Here is a 16,659-nt window from a genome sequence, read left to right on the forward strand (position 1 = left end):
CTTTCAGAATTTGAAACTGTTACACTTTTTAAATCCTCATATTGATTATTGAATAACATGAGATACACTGTTATACACAATCGTCTCTAATTAAATTAATCAATAGTTCCCTTTGGATAAACAGCAGTAAAGTATTAGAGTGAATTTTAAGGTATTGAATAATGACCTATTAGATAAAAGAAATGAATCGATACAAAATCTATTCATGTGATTAGACTTACGAACATGAACTTTAAGTGGTAGACATATGGCGATCTGTTGTATTCTCTGAGCTGGATAGAGTAGTTATGCATTTCCATTGATTAGTTGGATAAATCATCATTATGAATTGTGATTAAATGTTAACATATTTGTGTTTTCCTTAAAACTATTGACGGCACTACAATCGACTCATTTAGTTCAAATATATGTATAGTTACTATAATGTTTGACCTTTGTTTCTTATTTTGCTGGGGTAGACTTGGTTATGTAAAATTCATTATACCTATATATCTCGTCTAATTGACTTTTGGATGAAGTAATTTCATTTAATTTCGACTGATTATTCGCCTTTTCAATCGAACTAATCTAGGCCAATATTTTGAAAATGATTAAAAATGTGATCACAATCTGTGTAAATGATACCATGCTAAACGTTACACTTGAAGCTCTAAGATTTGTTACCATGTTGGCTCATCAGTTCTAATTAAAATGAGATCCGAATGCGATCAAAGATTCTGTCCAGTGTGCTAGGAGACGTGAATTATTAAAATTTGCCCCTGACAGAGAATAGACACAATTACATTGAAAATCTTTATCAGAATGCGTGTTTGTATAGATTTTTGTAATTTTAACAGTTGAATTCATGAGTCTAGAGGTTAAACAATTTTTTGCAAGGCCAAAGGTCTTGGGTTCGAGCACCGGATGCCAGATCGAGGATGTGCACTGATGAGGAGTCCCAAACTAGGACAAAACGGTCACCCAGTGCTTCCAGGTTTTCAATGGTGGTCTAGCTTGAATCGACTCATGAATTCAACTACTAAAATTACATGAAAATTTGTCAGTCGAATCATATCATCCGTGAAATTTATGTTTACAAGGTAAAATTGTGTTATTTCATATTTCCTTCTTGTTTTATTTTGCTTTAGAATTTCTTCTCAAATTGAACGGATTCAAATATTCTATCAAGCTCCAATTATACGATTTGTTTATAATACAGTATGTTTAAATCGTCATTTCTTTATCGTTTTAAGCATTAGAGAGAGACCATATTTGAAATTATGTTGGTAATATTGACTACATCTGTCAGTCTTTAATGTTTAAAGTGATGAATAGTATGTTCAATACACAATGGACATGCTTATTTTCCGCCCATGAGTTTCACGGCGAATGAAATACGTAACTATATGTATCATTCGGAATGTGAAGGTATATAACTTGTATCCCTGTAGTCATATTCAGTCACGAAGGCACCGTTTTACTCTTGGGTAAGCAACTACACAAAAAGAAAAGACTAAAGTCACATAAAAAGCCTCACTCTTGAAAGCTGATCAATTCTACCTACAACTCTTGTTTATATATGGGTAGCTGGACAGAGTTATTAAGTGCAAACAGTAATGTATATATATGTACATTTAACACTCTACACTCTTGGTTCGCTGACTCATTCATTTGCCTCTCTGCTTTGTGGTCCGAGTTATCTGCTAATAAAACTGTAGTCGCTGCTTCTCTTTGCGTTCTGACTTCAAATACCCTTGAGGATTATATGGTAACGATAACGAGGGTGATTAGTGAACGAAGCACAGCCACTACAATCTGTTATTTTATACCTGATTGGTTCGTCCACAAATTATAGTCTCGACGTCTTATTTGTTATAGCCGCTCAATTATCACGTTTTGTATAAAATCCCCTGTGAACCGATCGTACGTTAACATTAAGTACTGAAGTTGGCGCTGTGACCTTGAAATTCCTCAATCGCTTCTGATTGGCTCGCCCATAAATCATAGTCTCGCCACAAATACTAGCAGCTCACACACAGTGAAGTCTGAAATGAAGTCAGACTGGAATCAGTAACAGAAAAGAATTCACAATATTAAGTAATTTCATAACATTTAGAAAAGCTAACTGCCTGTTTGCCTCCGCTGACTTGGAGATCATACCAACTCTCTTTGAAATATCGTTCACCAAATTAGAGGTACTAAATTTAGACTTCCATTAAACTCTTTTGTATACCACACCCAGCCTTCTATCAGAGTAACCGTTGATAATAGCGAAATCTAACGATAGGATAAGTGTCCGTGAAATTATAACGCATCCACTTGTTAAAGTTCAATAAATGTGTAGTATCATGCATTTTCGGGTCTTTTACCGTTCATTCAGTGTGAGCATTAACATTTAAGAGCATAAGATCATAACATTTGTAGTTAACTTTAGACGAATAAAATACAGTCCTCAGTGTGAATTACACACTTATATTCAGCACTGACACACCAAATGAACATAGAAGTGTTAGATACCTTAATTTGACCAAACATTGTAAAAAAGGCGGTTAACTTCATCCTAAACCAACATTATTACTTTTGTTTGAATCGACCGACACCAATTTTTTTGGGTTTCGTAAACTAAATATTAACACAGGTGTGAAATAATCCTTTGGAAATTTCTACTTAGAAATTAAATGATAATCAACGAATTCATTTGCTTAAGGCGTACATTCGTATTTTTTCCTTAGTTCTATGGTAAATATATGTCTGTAGAAGGATAGAAAAGATTGCTGAATGGTGGAGAAGATTTGTAGCTCAAGTGGATGATTTTGAGCTGGATGGAGAACAAAACTCCATCAAGATTGCTGACTTCTATCTAATGACATAATCGGTTATTTTAAGCATATGTTATTGTTTCCCTCAATCGCTGTGTTTATATTCGTCACAATTATAGATTTTAGGATGATTACATCATCATCGCATATCAACTAGCCCTCGTTAAAGTCACACTTTTCTTTAAGTATGAACAATAATACAATCAAATAATTCAGTTGCTTAATAGTTTTCATTTCATTTTCTCTCATTTCATACATCTTTTTCTTTGTTTTTTTCTCTTTCTTTCCAGATATTCTACTTACTGTTTCTGATTGTCTTTAGTAAAACACTTCTAACATCATTAACATTGAGTTTTTCTTATTTAGATATTTTTACAACTTTAATGGTTGGATCATTTCTATGTGAAGAGTTAAAACAAGTAAGCAGATGAATACAAGTTTAGACATATAATTCTTATTTCAATGGTTAAGATCGTGAGTCAGTTGAAGCTAGACCACCATGGAAAACCTGGAAGTATTGGACGGCCGTTTCAACCTATTGTGGGACTCCTCAGCAGTGCGCATCCACGACCTTGCCACTGCAGTATTCGAACCCAGAACCTAGTGGTTTTGAGCGCGTGCACTTAACCACTAGTTAAACATTAAAAAATATGAATCTCTGTACAATGAACTCATTGTCAAACTAGATAATCGCATATTATCAGTTGGATTATGCAAATATCTGAGGACTGTCCCTGCATGTTTATACGTATGTATGTATGTATGTATGTTCCCTGTACATAGCATGATTTCTCATCCACAGATTTCTAAGAGTTTCAGAATACAGTACAAAATCTGAAATTATTTGTGTTATGTTTTTAATTCATATTAGAGATGATAATACTCAAGTTTTGTGCAAGAAATTTTCAATGATAACCTAAGACACTGATTGTATAACATAGATTTCGCGAATTTATTGTGAATGATTAAGGAAAACACAGGTAATGTTACCATCTAAAACAGTTCTTTTAAAAAAAATAGTATATACTATTAAATTTATCTGTTGTTTTACTTGTATCTTCTCATTGTTATTTAAGACGGCAGTTGACCAGTCTCTGGTTGGCTTATGTGCATCCTGCGCGGAAGGTCTCGATATCGCCTTAAGTCACAAGCTTTATAAACAAAAGCGAATAGTGGCTAGCAGGGGAATATAAGACACGCGTTTCGTCCTATTTTGGACGCGTTAGCTGGATGTACCTACTTCTCAGAGTTTATGTTTACTCCGTTACTCGAACCTAGTATCATTCGCTTGAAACGCCATCCCGTTAACCACTTAGCTATTGAGTAGATGGCTATCAGGACTCAGGTACATCCAGCTGACTAGTCTTAAATAGGACGAAACGCGCGTTCTGGATTCCACTACAAGCCAATTTCCGTATTTGCTTGAAAATTTTATACTGTTGATCAAAATGGATGATATAAACCTGATTTACAATGATCATTAGTTGAAAATTGTAGTTACTAGCCAGAATTAGGAAAGTTATGAATATTAAACTGAAAGGCATGATTAAATCTTACCATTTATTTTAACTCTCATTCATTCTATTTAGGCGATGATGTAACAAATTTAGAATAAAGTTTTCGTTAATATACCTGATATCGAGGACATTCATTGTTATATATAGCAAAAATCTAAATCACTTATCCACTGTGAGCCTGCAAATGTGCGCTGTTGAAGAGTCTCTTACTACTGCAGAACACCTGTTCAATGATTTTTGGTCTTCATCGGTCTCAAATTTTGACAATATCTTCAACTCCTCATACTAAAATTCATGAGGTGGTTGCCTATGTCTAACTGAAAAATATAATTTTCAGAGTTCTAGTGTGAAGCGGAGGCCAACAGAGTTTAACCATGAAAATGAGACAAATATTATCAACAACGATAGATGATAGTTATGTAATGCCTCAGGTTGACTGGCGTTAGATGCAACAACCATTGGATATCGACTCAGTGTTCTGAAAGTTAAAAGCTAGTAGCTAGGACTGAAGGTCATGGATTCGGCTCTCAATGAGGCTGTGGATTAACATTGTTGAAGAATTTCATACCAGAAAAAAACGATCCAGTCTTTCCAAGTTTCAAATAGTTGTCCAAGGTCATTTAGTGATGACTATAAAACAACTATGAAAATTAACTATAGAGTAAACATGGAATGATGAAGAAATTTATTGTGAAAAAATGGTTATCATATTTTTTTCGAAATGTTATAATCATCTAGCATAGTAAACAAATAAATAATTTGTTTGTCCAACTATGTGTTACATAACTGACATTACATTTTCATGGCTATCAGGAGTATCAACTTGAAGAGGAGCTGAATTACAAGATATTAATAGACTACTCATTTAGTTTGTCAGTAAAGCCAATGACACTTGGTTGTAGTAGCTCTCACTTTTTGTCATTAACAAAAATATCAACAATTGAATTCATACTACTAAATTTGTTGACAAATTACAAGTTTTACGTGTTCAAAAGAAATTTTAAATCATTTAGATTTAAACCGTCAAAGCCATTTTTAAAAAATCTTTGATTAATACTTTAATATTCAGTTAAACAAACTGTTATTTTAATAGTTGAGATCATGAGTCAGTTAAAGTTAGACCAACATGGAAAACCTGAAAGCACTGAATAGCTATTTTGTCCTCTTATGAGACTCCTCAGCAATGCGCATCCACAGTCCCGTCTTTCCAGATTTGAACCCAGGACCCATCAGTATCACGCCGAAGCGCCTAACCACTGAACCACTGAGTCGTTCAGCATCCAACGGTGTCTAAAGATGTCTAACTTCAACGGATACACGAAACTGAGTGATATATCCAGCATTGTCTTCAATGAGTTACTATCTCAAAACAGACCCAGATGAACTCCACTAGTCACTGCTTCTCATTAGAACTCAAAAAATACCTCTTGAAGCCAATCACTAGTGAGCATATGTTGAATAATATCAGAGAGGGTTTTTTGGATATATTATGATCATTTTAATAGTTAAAATCATAAATAGTCTAGCTTCAATTGACTCATAATCACCTACTTACCTACTTAATTACTTACTTACTTACTTAATTAATTACGGATGTTACACCTAGTGGAGCATAGGCCGCCGACTCTTAATCACAACTATTAAAATTGTTATTTATTACCTTGATATTATTTCATAGATTATGCAATATATTGTTATTTATTAATTATTATTATTATTATTATTTTATTTCCTTATAGGCATTCAGTCCTGGTTCAAGTTTAAAAGAATATATTAGTGATGGTTGGAATAAATTAGATTGTCTTGCAATCAGTTTATATATAATTGGTTTAAGTGTTAAAATTCATGCTTATTACAATTTAATTAATGAACAAATATATCAATTAAATAATAATAATAATAATAATAATAATAATAATCATTTATTGATTCATTCCAATGATTCAATACAATCACAATTATTACATAATCAAACAAATATTAATAATTATTATATTGATCAATATAATTTAATCAATAATTCATTCAATTTATCTATTGAACAAATTCAATTAATGAAATCAATTAAAACAATTGAAAATTTACAAATATTTAGTGGTTATGGTTATACATTAAATCAATGGACACCAGATTTACCATATTATATAATATCTAATGAATTATTTACTATATCACGTATATTTTTTGCCTTTAGTTTATTTGCATTTTATGTAAGATTAATGTATATTTTTAGTTTTAGTATTGTACTTGGACCAAAATTAATTATGATTAATAGAATGGTAAGTTGAGGATAGTAATTGATCAGTCTCTTATTGGCATATGTATGTTTACTGTGGGTATTGTCTTAATATTGCTTTCATTCACAAGTATTATAAACAAAGATGGATAGTGACTAGCAATGTGAATACAGGATGTGGGTTTTGTCCTATTTGGGACTTGTCAAATGGATGTAATTGAATCTCAGATTTGATGTGTCATTCTGGGACTTGAACTCAATATCGTTCACTTCGAACGCCACCGCGTTATCCACTTAGCTACAAAACGTATGTCTTGGATTTCAATGCTAGGCACTATCCATCTTTTCTTATAAGAGAATATTTTGTTTCAGTATAGTTTCAATGAAAGTTATTTAATTTATAAATATTGGGGATGAGTGTACAAATCAATAATTATGATCAGAAAGGGGTTTTGTAAATATGATAGTAATTTAATAGTTGTTGAAACGGTTTTCCAGTGATTCCAGGTTCTCCATTGTGGTCTAGGTTTCATTGACTCATGAATTTAACTATCAAATCATTAATTATTTATACCGAAAATGTTTTTTTTTTAAATTTTTGATGTATGGTAAAATATAAGTTTTTCTTTACAAATAAACAAACAAGTATACTCCTTGAAAAATCAAACTGCCAGTATAGTGAAAGTGTGCTAACTCTCTTTTCTTGTTTGAAGAGTTTCATCAACTTCAACTGGTGATAAACGGATGAAAAACGAAGCTTTTCGTAAAAGTACACTAAATTATTACTACAAAGAGGTTTTAGGGATTGATAGATTTTACGGCGAGACGATAATATCTGGACAAACCAATCAGATATAAGATAACATTGTAAGGGGATGATTCAATAAAGGTATAATATTTCTACTCATCAATTAAATCAATAATCAATTAATCGATTAATTTTCATTGTATAGGGGTTGTGGAGATTACTAAGTTTTTGATTGAGATCATGAACCGATTGATGTTAGGTCACCTTTGGAAACCTGGAAGCACTGGACGGCCATTTCGTCCTATTGTGGGACTCCTCAGCAGTGCGCATCCACCATTGGATGCCGGCTCAGTGGTCCAGTAGGTTAAGCGTCCGCGCGCGAGACCGAAGGCCCTTGGTTCGAATCCCGCGAGCGGGATCGTGGATGCACACTGCTGAGGAATCCCACAATAGGACGAAACGGCCGTCCAATGCTTCCAGGTTTCCGAAGGTGGCCTAGCATCAATCGGTTCAAGATCTCAATCAAAAAATAATTTTCATTGTGTTTAAATGAATTAACAATAATAATTAAAGTACAATAATTTTTCATGAATTGTTTGTTTTTTCCAATTATTTTTCTTATTTCATTCAATTTCATAAAAGGGGAGTGGTTATATGAAATTCCTTATGGCTATTCAATGGATACTATAGAAACCAATTCAATTCTCTGTTTTACATCTGTTTCTTATCACATGCTAATATTGATAAATGTAAATTTTCATACTTGAAAATAATGAATATGAAGATCTTTTTGTTAAAGTACTAGTTCTATAAGAAAATGTGAACAAGGAATAACCAAGATAACGTAATAGAAAGATTATAATAATAGATTACGTAATACGAATAATAACAATAGAAACAAAAACGACAAACATAAAGGGCATAATCATAAACTGAATAATAACCAAGCAAACTTGTATGAGGTTACAATAATAACTGATTAGAGTTTAAAACTAAAAAACAATCATTCAAAAAATCAATAACAATCAAATAAAAGTGAAGAAGGAAAAAAATACGCGAAACATATCAATAAAGGGAATTAGGGCCAAAGGAGGGTAAAGGGTTGGACGAATCGTTTCTGTACGCAAAGTTCAGGCTTGAGTTCTTAGATTGCCAATGTCTCAGCAGTGCATAAAATGACAATATGGGTTATTTTAACAACAATAGAGTTAATATGTTAGTAACGAATTATAACTTGAATGTAGTAAAATGATTAAAATGTTTTTCTCACAATAATTAAAGGTCATCGAAGTGTAAAAAATAAATGAAGTGATAGCATGATCAATTATCAATAAAATAATGAGAATATGAGACAAAAGTAAAGGGGGAATGAAGTAATAATAATAATGGCTGAAGCTTTTACAATCCATGAGCTCAAGTATGCATACAAAAGAAGTACGTCTTATCGTTATCCTTACCTTGGCCTTAATTATTATTGTTAATATTATTATTACTGCATTCCTCCCTTTACTCTTGTCTCATTCTCATTATATTATTCATAATTGCTCATGATATCACTTTATTTATTTTTTACACCTCGATGACCTTTAATTATTGTGAGAAAAACATTTTAATCATTTTACTTGTGGAGGCCCGTTATTTAATCGTCATTTAGATCAGACGATGTTGTCAAAAGGACTCTCCACTTTAGTGGCCCGAGATCTGACTCCAAGGTGATCGTAATGATGATTGTTGTTGAAATATATATGTCGCCTATCCTCGTATATAATCATCGACTTTATTCGCGTTAGTCAATAACGGAATTAAATAAGTCAAATAACGAGAATGGACTTTTGTATATGAAGCGAATGAAATAGAACAAAGCAAAACGTCGCGCAGTGGAGATGGTGGGTTAACCAACTCCCCTTTAACCAAACGTTAATCAATATTTATAGTTACACAAAAATAAGTGTACACACACCTACGCGCTCATATAAAAACGGCCAAGATTGATATGCGAATAATTAACAAGGTTAGGATGTGACCCAAGTAGAATGAATAGAATGGGCTGTCCGAAAGCTAGAATAAGATATATGGGCTTAACATAATAACCGATACTACATACTACATTCAAGTTATAACACGTTACTAACTGATTAAGTCAATAGTTATTATACGTACTAAGTATTAGATACAATTGGAATTCTTTTTAAAGACAAAATCCAAAAAAAAGAATTTATTGATAGACATTAGAACTGATTGAGCTTTTGACTCTCTTAATCAAATACTTTGATATCATTATTAGTAGGTATTCGAGTTATTGTATTGTTGATAATCATAATTACATTCTGATTAGTACTTGTTAGAATCTATGAATTCTAAATGGATTTCCATGATATCACCATTACATGAAAGTTGTTTAAAATAGATGAATTGTTTTTAGCAAGGAAGTCTTAATATAAACAGCAACAACAACAACAGCAACTGGATCCTGATACATTCAGGTAATGAGCCTAAAATAAGAAGAAATATACACATTGGAATCCAGTGTTAACCACAATCTATTATTCACAATACCTTAATGTTTGTATTTAATCTTTAATGATAATTATAATCTTTCACAAGAATTTATTGAAGAAGATCTGATTCTAGCTTAATGGACATATAAGAAAAATCAAATATCAATGGTTAAGATCATGAGTCAGTTGAAGCTAGACTACAATCTCCACAAAACCCATCTGATATTAATCAACATATGCTCACTAGTGACTGGCTTCACGAGGTATATCCTGGAGTTCTAGTGAGAAGTAGTGACCAATGGAGTTCAACCAGGTCTGTTGTGAGATAGTAACTCACTTAATACAATGATGAATGTGTCGCTCAATTTCGTGGATTAGTTGAAGTTAGACATTAACACCATTGGATGCCGGCTCAGTGGTCTAGTGGTTAAGTGCTCGCGCGCGAAACCAGTAGATCCTGGATTCGAATCTCGCAGGGGGCGACGTCGTGGATGTGCACTGCTGAGGAGTCCCACAATAGGACGAAACGGCCGTTCAGTGCTTCCAGGTTTTCCATGGTGGTTTGGCTTCAACTGACTCATGATCTTAACCACAGAAATTACTACAATCCCCACAAAACCCATCTGATAAAAATCAAATGGTTTACGAAGTTTGTGGAATGACTCTTAAATGATCATTTTATACTCCTAATGAAAAAATCGTATTATTGTCAAATATCAGTTAAATTATTGTTGTATTTTAAATGAAAGTATTTAGAATGTAGTTCAAGCTAAGTTCTGAAACATTTATCTCACTTATGAGTATTTCAATTATTTTAATTTACTTGACACATTCATTCAAACTATAATGACAGTGTTATTCACTTTTTTCCATTTGGTCTCCTCAAAACATAGTATTATTAGTAATATTACTTGAGATGCTACCAGGAAAGTACTTCTGAGCGATAAACGACACAAAATATCTGCACATAACTTTTAATCTCGAACTTTACTATTTTAACATTTAGTTAGAGAAGTTTGTGAAGCTTGATTGACAATAAAATCATGAACAAATCTAAGTTAGGCCACTATTGGAAATCTGGAAGCACTGAAGTGCCGTGAGGGATTGAGAAAGCACACTCCTAAGGAGTTCCATACTAGGAAGAGACGACTGTCTAGTACTTCATGGTTTTCAATGTTAGTCCAAGTTAAATTGATTCACACTTTCAATGAAATTCAACAGTCTCCACAAACTCATATTGAAGACTGATGTAGTTTGCAGGTTGTATTCAAAAATTCATTGAAATTCAAATTGCATTATTGAACAGCGAATTGATTATCTCGAATGTGATTCCTTGTATGGGGGAGAAATAAGATGTAGACTGCTCACTATTCCCGTATTAAGACTAAAAATTTGTCCAATGCTCTTGGATTTTCGATGATATTTCAAATGAGATGAATCTGTAACAAATATAATCTACAGATTTCAGCACTTATCAAGTTAGATAAAAACCTGATTAACTAACATGGAATCATTATGATTTGTGTGTTATTTTTTACATTCTTGAATAATATTAGGTGGTTCATGATCTCCTACCATTTCTACTCATTCTTTTGGTATGTCAAATTGGATATGGGATCGCATTTCAATCAATTTCATTCGCCAATGGTTACTACAGTGATTATGAACAAGAAAAGATGAGTAAGTTTGCCATGAATGAAAAAGTAATTAAAGGCTGAAAATTTCAAATGAATTTTTTGAAAATGATAACCAATTTGTACCCTGAGTGAATGCACGCTAGTAGTCCTGTTTTCCCTAAGTTGGGTGGTTTAAATGAAATGCTTTTCTTTAATATTCTGGTTGGTAATTTAATAGTTGAATTCATAAGTCAATTAAAGCTAGACCAACATGGAAGCACTGGAGGCCAACTCGTCCAATTATAGGACTCCTCCGCTGTGCTCATCCACGATCCCGCCACTCGAGATTCCAATCCGGGACATATCGGTCGCACACGCGACCACTTAACCTCTAGACCAATGAGCCGGCATCCAACGGTGTTAATGTTCTAGATCCTGGGCTTGAATCCCACGAGCGTTATCGTAGATGCGTACTGCTGAGGAGTCCAAGATTAATACAAAAAGGCAGTTCAGTGCTTGCAAGTTTTCCATGTTGATCTAGCTTTAATTGACTCATGAATTCAACCATTAAATTGCTAAAATATCCACAAAACCTCTTCTTATTCTGGTTAGTATCAGAAATAAGTAGATGAAATTAAAACGACTTTTTCAGTAAACTCAATGTATTTGATTTTAAAAAAACATTTTCGTCCATGAATATGTGACTTTATACTTAAACTAGCGAAGCGTTTCAAGAGATCAATAGAACGGCCTTGAGATCATCTTGTCAGAACGTGAAATTGAACATTTAAACACATTTTTTTGAAAAAAAATTATTGTTCGGATACATACATAGTGTAAATTAAAAACTTAGCTTTAGGATTACCGAATTCTATGGGACTATAAAATTTCTCCGTATGGACAATGACTTAATCTTTACAGAAAAATGTTCCGTAACATGATTTAGTTGACTACAGAGAGAGAAAATCGATGACTCGAATACTGTATTCTGAGTAATTCTTCAATGTCAACATCTAAGTTCTAACCTTAAAACTGAACTCTAAATATCGTTAAATCTTGTTCACCTTTCTTTAAAACGATTGTAAAACAAATTTAAATATAAGTTGTTGATGTTTGAGTTTTGCTGTTGTAAATCTTTATTTACACATGACCCCCCCCAATGAATGATCTTTCTCGACAATAATTGGTATTTGTTGTACTAGGTGACTATAGGTCCTAGGATATGCATTACTTACTTTCTGGGACTCCTTTAGATCAGCTTTTTCGTCTTTTGATATTTAAAGAAAATCTGTAGCATTCAAAACAGTAGTGATACAACTCAATGAAATTTCTCTACCGAATAGTTTGCTTTTATAATATTATTGATAAATGAATGATGATAATAATGACATATATTCTTCCAGTTTTTGTTATCAGTGGCAAAATTTAGTTGATGCCATTGGAAAAAAGAACAGTATTTAGATTAGGATTTCTTTTTTAGTTTCAGCAGCAATGATCGACAGAATTTTCGAATAAATAATAAATAAAACACGAAATTGAGATTAGTTGAAGTTAGATAATAACAACGTTGGATGCCGGCCGGCTCAGTGGTCTAATAGTCAAGCGCTTGCGTATGAGACTGATAGGTCCTGGGTTCGAATCTCGCGAGGAGCGGGATCGTGGGTGCGCACTGCTGAGAAGTCCCACTGCAGGACGAAACGGACGTCCAATGCCTACAGGTTTTCTATGGTGGTCTAACTTCAATTGACTCATGATCTCAACTATTAAAATTAGTTTAATATCCACAAATCCCCTTCTGATATTAAATAATATTTAGATATGAGATTGATTAGTATCCAACTCTTCATAGTGATGTATGCATATTTAAAATTCAAATACTGTTCAAATTATCTAAGTATCCTAAATATTCTTAATCAGATATATATACATGCTTTCATTTCGATTTTCTTTATCATAGCTATAAATTCAACATATCAGTCTAAACCTGGAATACGTAGTCTTTATGATGTAATTATGACATCTTATTTTCAAATGTTGGGTGAATTTCGTTTAGACGATTTAGCTGGAGATGGTAAGTGGCTCAAATAATTCTTCTTTTTTGTTGTTTCATTGTTAATTTTAGTTTCTAAATATAAAGAACATATTTAACCATAGAGAGAGAGAGAGAGAAAAAGAGACAGAATAATTATTCGGTATTTCTTTTAAATACTAATATTGGATTGTTATTATATAATCATTTTCATCACTTAATATAATTTCAACAGAAGTGGTCTAGTGGTTAAGTGCTCGCGCGCGAAACCAGTAGATCCTGGATTCGAATCTCGCAGGGGGCGACGTCGTGGATGTGCATTGCTGAGGAGTCCCACAATAGGACGAAACGGCCGTTCAGTGCTTCCAGGTTTTCCATGGTGGTTTAGCTTCAACTGACTCATGATCTTAACCATTGAAATAATACTATAGAGAATATTAGTGACCGAAATACATATGAGTGTAAGAAATGTATTCAAAATCAAAATAATGATGGGGTGTGATTAGTAACTGACTTTTTACCTCATAAAAAGATTTCAAAGAAGTTTATAATCAACTTACTCAGTTAACATACTACATACAAACAGCTTCAATAATGATTACATTAGGATTTCATGTATTTAAGGAACCAGTAGATATTTATTACATTCGTTGTATTTCCGATGTATAGTATAAATTAAGTTAACCTTTAGAAGTATAAGTGTTGTTTCAGTCTCAAAGTACTAGATCACTCTTGAAAGTGGTAACTTCCCTTTTAAAATCACAGGTAAATCTTAACGTTTTAATCAGTAATTGACGTTTGAACAGTATACCAGGGTAATGAGTGAAAAGTTTAATGATAAGTCGTGTAGGTTGAACGCTATATACGAATCCTAAGCTATTTCCGTAACCCGCAGACTAGAACTACACAGCGACTTGAACTCCAGAAAGAAGACACAAGTATGAGAGAAAACCCTTTATCCCAAGGTTCGTTTTAGTACAGAAAATCAAGGTTATTTATAGATGTTGGCGTCTGTTAAATCAACATCATATTTCAGCCAATCCGTTAACGTCATATTATGCTACCGACCAATGGTAGCACGCCACGCTGGAATTCTCGAACGTTCCATCATACTCTGATTGGCTAGGGCCCTTCGGCTCCTTTTTGGGCCTCTGGAGGCTCCGTTGAAGTTCTCCGGAAGTCGACCCAACATTCAAGACAAATATTATTGTAAGTAAGGAGTTATAAATAAGAACTTTCGTCTAAATTTGATCGAATAGTTTCACAGAATCTGGGCGCTGAGAAGTTGCGGAGATTGTTGAATTTCATTGAAATCATACTCTATGGGAGTATACTAAATGTTTGTGAATAATTTACTAGTGAAATATTTGTATCTATCTAAAACATTTTCTAGATAGTGGGCTACAATATAATGACTTATTTTTTAATATTTTAAATAGGTTCATCTTGTCGTGACAATGGAATGTGTCCACAAACTTCATCACGTCGTTTAACTATAATTATGTTAAGTGCGTTTATATTATTAACTCAAGTACTTATGTTCAATTTATTAGTTGCAACATTCACGTAAGTTTTAAAATGTAGGAAAAGAAGATATTTTTGAATATTTCTGAATTTTGTACCAAGAAAATGTATCATTTTTTTGGTGGAGCTTTATCCTTTGAGCTGAATAGTTTAGTTGTGAAGCTTTGATTTTTCTGTTGGATGACATTATCACATAACAAACTTCATGTAGAAGTGAGGTGTCCACCTTTTGCAATATATGATTCACAGCTTGTCTTTTAAATACCTCACGTTTACCTAAAGTTTGTATTGATAATGTCCAGAGAAGCAATGAAAACTTCATAATTAAACGATCCAGCTCAGATAATAAAGCTCCACGGTAATCATCCGTCTGAGTTACAGATCTTCTCCATCACCTTTAATTTATGTGTCAGTTGTTTGAATATAGACCTTTATTCCTCCATAAATCTATCGACATATAATGAAATCTGACATGCTAGCATAATCCTCTTTGGGATCTTTAGATTTTATGCATTATTATTATTATTAAGGTAATCCATTCAAGATGAAAGAATGTCAACGAAGACAGATGAAAATTCAATCTTGGGTATAAATAATGGAACAAGATATGATCCTTTACGAATAGACCATAAATACAAACATCACAAATATTCTGACATGATTCTATCTAAAAACTACTATATATGTACACTGGATAATAACAGTACAAAATCTTGCCTGAGGGTAAATGTGTAAAAAGTCGGATCTCGATACAACATGAACAGTACACAATTCGATAAACATATCATTTTAAGCGAAGATGGATGATGATTAGCAGTGGAATCCAGAACGCAAGTTTCGTTCTATTTGGAACTCGTCAGCTAGATGTGCCTGCATCCCATTACATAATCTAGTGGCTATCTGGACTCAGTACCTAAGTGGATAACGTGATGACATTTGAGGCGAAGGATACCGGGTTCAAGTCCCGGAGTGCAGGTACTTCCGACCGTCAAGCCACAAATAGAACAACACACGCACCCTGGATCCCACTGCAAGCCATCATTCACCTCTGCTTACAATGCTTGTAACTTAAGGCAATATCAAGACATCCTCACAGAATGCGCATATGCCAAAAGAGACTGTCAATTATAGTCCTAAACGCCAATGGCAAGATCCAAATAACTAATACAAAATTAATTATACCATTTTAAGTTCATTGGGTTTACGGAGATTGTTGATTTCCATAATTTGATCCATAAAGTGAGCTGAGTTAGACAACCATTGAAAACCAGGAGGCACTGGACAGCTGTTTCGTCTAGTTGTAAGACTCTTCAATAGTGATCACCTAACTGAGGTCAATATGTGATGTGAACTTTAAAATACAACTTTTAATGATTACATAGTTAAGTTGGATCAAAATGGTTCAATAAGTAGGAAAGTATCTTCTCGTACATTTTTATCAGCCAACAAAGATGAACATTTTATCAAAAAATTTCAAAAAATAGTGGTTCATGAGATGGTGGAGAAGATTTGTAGCTCAGGTGGATGATTTTGATGTAGTTTTGTTCTCTGAGCTAGATAGTTTGGTCGCGGAGCTTTCATCGTTCTTCTGGACGACATCATCAGCACAGACTTCAGAGAGAAGTAAAAAAAGCTCCTCCTTGGAAAAACCGCTTGTCTTTACTTGAGAGATATAACAAAAATTCGAAGATAC

The 16,659-nt window shown here is 33.3% G+C and overlaps 1 protein-coding gene across 1 annotated transcript in view; it reads left to right on the forward strand.

Moving 5' to 3' along the window:
- The window catches only part of TRPM2_4 (Transient receptor putative cation channel sub M member 2), a gene marked incomplete at both ends in the record, with an annotated part of 94,522 nt that overhangs the window by 48,667 nt on the left and 29,196 nt on the right, over positions 1-16,659 (forward strand). The window contains 6 exons of the mRNA XM_051219310.1: positions 1,128-1,197; positions 3,089-3,217; positions 6,055-6,594; positions 11,354-11,477; positions 13,371-13,484; positions 14,882-15,008. Coding sequence (XP_051066139.1) covers positions 1,128-1,197; positions 3,089-3,217; positions 6,055-6,594; positions 11,354-11,477; positions 13,371-13,484; positions 14,882-15,008 — 1,104 coding nt within the window. The remainder of the gene's footprint in view (positions 1-1,127; positions 1,198-3,088; positions 3,218-6,054; positions 6,595-11,353; positions 11,478-13,370; positions 13,485-14,881; positions 15,009-16,659) is intronic.

This window comes from Schistosoma haematobium, chromosome 4 (genome assembly GCF_000699445.3).
Source record: "Schistosoma haematobium chromosome 4, whole genome shotgun sequence".
Lineage (NCBI taxonomy): Eukaryota > Metazoa > Platyhelminthes > Trematoda > Strigeidida > Schistosomatidae > Schistosoma > Schistosoma haematobium.